The following is a 6470-nucleotide window of genomic DNA, read 5'->3' on the forward strand; positions in this document are numbered from 1 at the left end:
AACTTCTTGAGACCTAGGGTAGGGCAGGATTTCTGGCTTGGTCAGCTCCAGCTCATGTCAGACCCACAGGCAGGTCTGTACTACATCTTGTATGTGATACTTAAGGAGTCACTGCCTGCTAGATGAGGAGAACTGAGGAGAGCCTTCCCACTGACTCTATGGCTTTGATGCCTCTCTCCATCTAAATTTACATGCAGGCCCTTTCCTCACAGTAGTCATCTTTTTAGCTATAAACCTCTGTAAATACCTGTTTGTTGGTCTTGGTATGTTTAATATAAAACCAGTAATTCTGAATTCTCTCTTCACCCTTTGGTGCTGGTGGAATCCAAATGCAGCTTGACCCATCAGCAGGCACTCAGGGTACAGGAACCAGAGCTGATCCTCTGTTGCAGTAATCCATGTGGGGGAAATGTTGGCTCTCAGGGGCACCTGCTCCCAGAGCCTTTCCCTGTGTTCTCATTCCCTGAATTCCTTTCTGCCCTTGCACACTTTTCCTCTACTTCTTCCAGCCATCTGCTCAGCCCTTCCCCCTGGCCCTGCCCTCATTGAGCACAGGACTCAGGTGCTGTTCCCTCTCATTTTGCTGTCCCCTCTGAGATGGTTGTTCCTCACACAGTCCTTGACTGAATCTGCTCATATGGTCCTTACAGACTTTTATTTATTCTTTTATTATTAATAGCAAAACAGAAAGAGCAGCTCCTAATACTCATAACATGTTCTGTTCTGCCTTGTCATCATTGGTGGTCATGTAGCCTGCGTGCACATACAAGTAATTAGGACAACCTCCTAAATTACTGTTGAGACACCGTAACTGTACGAAGTAAAAGGCGTTCTGTTGAACACTGCAGTAACTTTGTTAACTTGTATTTGTGGGGGGATTTTCACAACTTGTATAATAACACTATTATCATGTTTAGTTTTTATATTTTTGTTCTGTTTCCAAGGAACTTTTTGCAAGGGCATGTAGTGATAGGACAAGGGGGGTGTCGTGGTTTAAACCCAGGACAGGGGGGATGATTTTAAACTGACAGAGGATAGATTTAGACCAGACTTTGAGAAGAAGAGGGTGGTGACGCACAGGCACAGGGTGCCCAGAGAAGCTGTGGCTGCTCCATCCCTGGCAGTGCTCAAGACCAGGTTGGACACAGGGGCTTGAAGCAAGCTGCTCTAGTGGAAGGTGTCCCTGCCCATGGCAGGGTTGGAACTGGATGAGCTTTAAGGTTCCTTCTGACCCAGAAGATTCCATGATTTATCAAAACTGATCTTCCTTCTCCATAGGATGCGTTCAGACCACCGGTAGCTCCACGTTCCTGAAGTCTCTCATTGACTGAGGTGAGTAGCTCCTCAATCCACTCTGTGCCTTCACCAGCCACCACGTACAGGTCAGGTTATCGGAAGGGCTGGGGTACTTCATTTTACAACACTTGCAGGGTGCCTCAGTGTATAGGCCTGCAGTGAGGACTGGAATAGCTTGGGGGGAAAACAGTTGTTACTCTGCATGTGGTATTTCCTGTTTCTGGTTTGTTAAGCAAAATGAGGTGCTCAATCTGTAGAAACTCTGTCCTACGCTAAAACATCCAGTATCATTTCTCCTTATCAAGGCTGTCAGCTTCTAACTGCCTGGCTCTTTTCAAGAATGGCAATTCAGCTGTAACACATGTAACAAAAGCAAGAAAAATTGTGTACTTGAGATTATCCCTTCTTAAATGCCGTGGTGATGGCCTGGTTGCCACTTCCAGCCCCCCACTTCCTCAGGAGCATTTCCCACCCCTATTCTATCCATCTCTGCTCATGCAGCTCAGGCACGTTGGGGTCACTGCTGTCCAATCTGTTTCATAAAGTCTCGACAAAGAAGTCTTGAGAGATGAGAATGTAATAGAGTCATAGAATGGTTTAGGTTGGAAGGGACCTTAAAGATTATCTGCAGATTATATCAGTTGCCCATGTGGTGTGAGAACATCTTTCCTCTGGAAAGTATTCCAGTTCCTGTAATTAAGGAATATGAGACAGTAGATCTACAGGGTGTTTAACTGAGTGCAGGGCTGAGCTCAAACACATGCATTTTGCTTCTCAATGAAGGCTTTAGCCCTTTTATCTTATAATCACAAGTAACCTAGTAGCAAAAAAGCTTTAAACCCCTGCTTGTCCCCAAGCTAATGCCACCCTTACACTTCCCAGCTGTTTATGCCAGAGATGCTTTCTCCTCTTTACTCCTTCCAAACCAGCTACCACACCAGAGGAACGGAGGGGTGGGAAGCCCTGCAGGCAAGCAGCACTAGTGGCCTGTTTAGCAGCTCATTTTCCATTCAGCAGAATTTCAGAGTCCCAAAGACCGCAGAGTGACCTTTCTATGGTACAATAATCACTTTAAGCCTTACACTGGCTTATTAGCCTGAAGTAAACTCATGCTGACAACTACAAGGTTTCAAGTCGAAGTTAGATCAGAAAGTGCTCATCCCTACTATAAGTTTATGTCCAGGACTAGTGTTTAGTCAGTGAATATTGATTTTGGACCCTAATGTCAAAAAAGAGACACATTTACTCTTCCTGGTTCTCTTTACCCCTTTCGTAAGTGGAACCATCACTATAAAGCCCTTTGTTTTCTTATTATTTAAAAGAATTCGGTTGTGGCAGTTAAATGATCTTTTAGCAATTACTTCTCAACTTCTTCTGCAGATAAACTGATGGCAGTTCCTTACAACATCTGAAATGTGGCTGCAGTGACCATCTGTTGCTCTGCTTTGCCTTAGGCTGTCTGTGCGTCTGTGTCCGTGTCCTTTCTTACACAGCGAGGCTAGTTCTGGCTGTAGGACAGGCATGTAATGCCGAGCAGATCACATGAATGATGCTGCTGCTGCCTAATTGCTATTTATTTTAGTCATTCCTCCTCTCCACACAGGCATTATGTGAAAAATGCATTCCACAGCAACCCAAAGTTCTACATCTGTGTGGCTGTACTTAAAAGGAGAGAAGAAATGAATGTAAACCAATCTCCCCAACAAATACCAGTTTGGGATTGCTCCCTGTGATGGGCAGGTGCACATCTAGATACAATTTCTGGCATCTATTTAAACTGAACAATGTGCACAACCAGATGATCCCAATGTAAATAATACATCCTGGTTGGTTTATGCAAGCAGGAGTGCAAAATGCTCATTTAGCTTGGCTGCTGCATGGAAAATGTATGTTCCTATGGCAAACAGAGATTTAGGCTCCCTTAGTTTTACAGCAAATAAACCAATCCCCCACCTCTAACCCTCCCTACAAGAACCAGGCAAGAAGAAACTCTGCTCAGAGATGACCTTTGCATCCCAGGCCTTCTGTGGGAAATGGCTGCTTCCTGCCCTGCTCCTGTCATCACACCATCAGCCCCCCAAAACCCAGTTAACTGTGACTGAAATAAATGCATCCAGCTTTGCAAAAGCCTGTCTGGAAATGTATGGCTTCTGCTAATGAGGATTTGTATCAAAACTAGAGGAAGCTCTAGTGTGCAAGAAATTATTCCAAGTGCTGAGCACATTGAAGTTGTTGGCAAAGAACTTCCCTGTCTATGGCTGCCACAGTTAAGAGATGTCATCCACTGTCCTAACTCCTTCAACAGCATAGAATGATTTGTGTTGGAAAGGACCTTAAAGCTCATCCAGTTCCAACCCCTGCCATAGACAGGGACCCCTTCCACTAGAGCAGCTTGCTCCAAGCCCCTGTGTCCAACCTGGCCTTGAGCACTGCCAGGGATGGGGCAGCCACGGCTTCTTTGGGCACCCTGTGCCAGTGCCTCTCCCTCATAGTGGAGAACATCAACTCAAGACACACAATATAAAGGTGTCACCTTCAAGCCACGGTGTTCAAACACATGGCTCTAATACCATTCATTTTTTATGTCAAGATTTTACCTTAGTTTTGGCATTTAATGATGTATGGGGAAAGTTGTTACAAACAACTATCCTCAAAACCACCTCTCCAGCCTACTACAGCCCCTGCACCTCAAATCACTGTGTTAGGTGCAGCCTGTCTCATATTGAAAGAGTAGGATGATTTTTCTTTATTTTATGTTCCATTTTTTGCTATTCTTCTAGATAGTTCAATGTAAATATGAATAAACCTTTCTAGCGGTGAACTGATTTTTACAACTAAAATAGCAAGGACCAAGATGCTGTATTATAGTGTGGTTAAACACATCCATATTCAAGCTTTGGGCAGTTTTAGTTAATAAAAATCATAGAAGACCAATGTGGAAGGGGCCTCAAGGATTGTCTGCTCCAACCTTTAAAATGCTTACGTAATACCTGTGCAATCCAAGTGGAAAAGCTGTTAGTAACTGTTGGAAGGGAATTGTGTCAGTTACTCCCTTTAGCTCCTACTCCCTTCTGCTGTCAGCTTCCTGCGCTGTTGGGTGGTGGTTGTACTTGTAGGATGCCCCAGCTGATGGCTTTATGGGGTAGTGGAAGGTGAGCCCAAACCAGCTCTAGCTTATATATATCTAGTTTATATAACCTGACTATAACCTTTGTAGCTGGAAATACTTTTGATCTAAAAAGCATCTGGAAACCAACCACACACTCACCTAAATCAATCCCTTCTGTCTAGTCTTAGAAGAACAAAAGAAAATGTGCATACAATAAAATAACAATAAAGGTGATGGCTAACAGGAGTTAGTGGTGCCTCACACCATGGCAATTACTAAATATCATGAAATTTGGTGTTTAATAATGTTTTACGGAAGCAGAAAGCTCTATACTGAGATTCTGCTGCAAATGCTCCTCATTACATGCCTGTGCTAGTTGAGCAGTTACTGTTCCTTTGACCCCTTTGCTGTACCAGGCTGCTGCCTTTCAGAAACAGCTGGGGCTGTTAAGAATCATTTCCAGTTCCACACAAGGTGGATCATATGACTCGCACTTTATCACCCCTTGAAGCCATCTCAAGGACAAAGAAAAGAGATACACTCAAAACTAATGTTTTTATATGGGCGGAAAGGATCTCACCATCATCTCGTGTTGAACACGAGACCCAGCTCATTAGAACCTGAAGCCCTTCTGCTTCTTTCCATCTTAATTTGCCATTTCAGATATTGTCTGGGTGGAAAGAGATGTTCTCCAGATGGCCTCAAGGGCGGGTGGTCCTGCACCCCATCACATGTGGGGGAACACTGCGGGGTTTTGGCTTTCACAGACTCTGGAGACAAAGATCCCCATTTACACGTCCTGATACACATCTCTACCCCTCAGCCTACGCTCCTCCAAGGAAAGGCCACACTGTGGGCAGAGCTCTTGTGTGTCACCACCAGGGTCACACCCTCACAGAAGCTCTACATACTTGTGGAAATACTTAAGTTGCATTGCTTTATAGTGAACTGTTATAGTGTAGGCACACCACTAACCTCTACTCGCTCCCAACACCATCACAACTACTACCTCAGAGCACCTTTTGTGTTCTCCCCGAGCTGCCACGGGTATAACCTTGCGGAAAATGTAACTGCAGCCAACAAGTAAAGCTGGAAAAGCAGAACAAACACACTCAGCTTGTAGACACTTCTTTTACAGCATTCAGAGCTGACACAGGTGGAAGTTCCCAGAACAGCTGATTCACACACTCACCCTAACACTGCCAATGTCAGCAGCAGTCTGGAATGTGACAGCGCACAGAGAAGCCTTAAATGAGGATGGGTTTGCTTTTTGTACGTGAAGGAAAAGGACAGACTGGCTCCTAGTTAAACTATACTACCAGGAATGGCTTTATGATTTATTTTCTGTGTGCTTTATATATATAATTATTCAATCCATTTTTATTCTCTCAATTATTTGCAGCAGAGGCTGTGCTGTGCAGAGGGAGAAAGAAGTTGCAGAGTTTAGTTCCGTTACTGGGGGTTTTTATCCCTGAAGCACCCAGTACCTACTTTCAAAGCACAGCGTGGTATCCTCAGCTTTATTTCAGTAGAACCAAGAGCTTTTGGCCTTTCAGCCCTGGTAGAAACAGTTGAGAGTCAAAAGGCTACAACTGTGTTAAAACCAAATCACAGCTGATGACTATAGTGAAGGAAGATGCATCCTCCAACCTGCTGCACACACAAGAGCCTTCCCCTTCCCAAACATCACAGCCTCTACCCCTGCACCCAGCATTAGCTTATGTGTATCTGTGGCTTAGACAATTCTTCAGCATTCCAAAAGTGCTGGTACTGAGGTAAGGAACACATAACACAAGAAAACCAAAAGCCTGTGGGTGAACCAAAGCTGCTATTGAATTGCTGTGCTGATGGGCTACAGCACTTGGGCCTTTGCTGGAGCTGAGCTTTAGATCCCATCTGCTGGAGGCCACATGTCCTCCCCTCCAGCACCAGATGAAGAACCAAGAGCAGAGCATGCCTCCCACTTGGGCAGCAAAGAGTGATGGGGGACAGAAACTGACATAAGAGAGTTTATATCATAAAACAGTTCAATGAGACAATTTCAGAGCTACCAGGGAGGAGTGTC

General features: G+C 44.7%; 1 protein-coding gene across 12 annotated transcripts in view; it reads left to right on the plus strand.

Moving 5' to 3' along the window:
* Positions 1-6470, plus strand: part of ITGB3BP (integrin subunit beta 3 binding protein) — a 55841-nt gene that overhangs the window by 29963 nt on the left and 19408 nt on the right. For 8 of the 12 annotated variants that reach the window (XM_065673158.1, XM_065673165.1, XM_065673156.1 and 5 more), the window contains one exon: positions 1279-1332. In XM_065673158.1, coding sequence (XP_065529230.1) covers positions 1279-1331 — 53 coding nt within the window. In that variant the 3' untranslated portion in view covers position 1332. Of the gene's footprint in view, positions 1-1278; positions 1333-2676; positions 5513-6470 lie in introns of those variants that run through there. The other 4 variants (XM_065673155.1, XM_065673161.1, XM_065673157.1 and 1 more) reach the window with 2 other exon arrangements.

The sequence above is a fragment of the Lathamus discolor genome, chromosome 3, assembly GCF_037157495.1.
Source record: "Lathamus discolor isolate bLatDis1 chromosome 3, bLatDis1.hap1, whole genome shotgun sequence".
Classification (NCBI taxonomy): domain Eukaryota; kingdom Metazoa; phylum Chordata; class Aves; order Psittaciformes; family Psittacidae; genus Lathamus; species Lathamus discolor.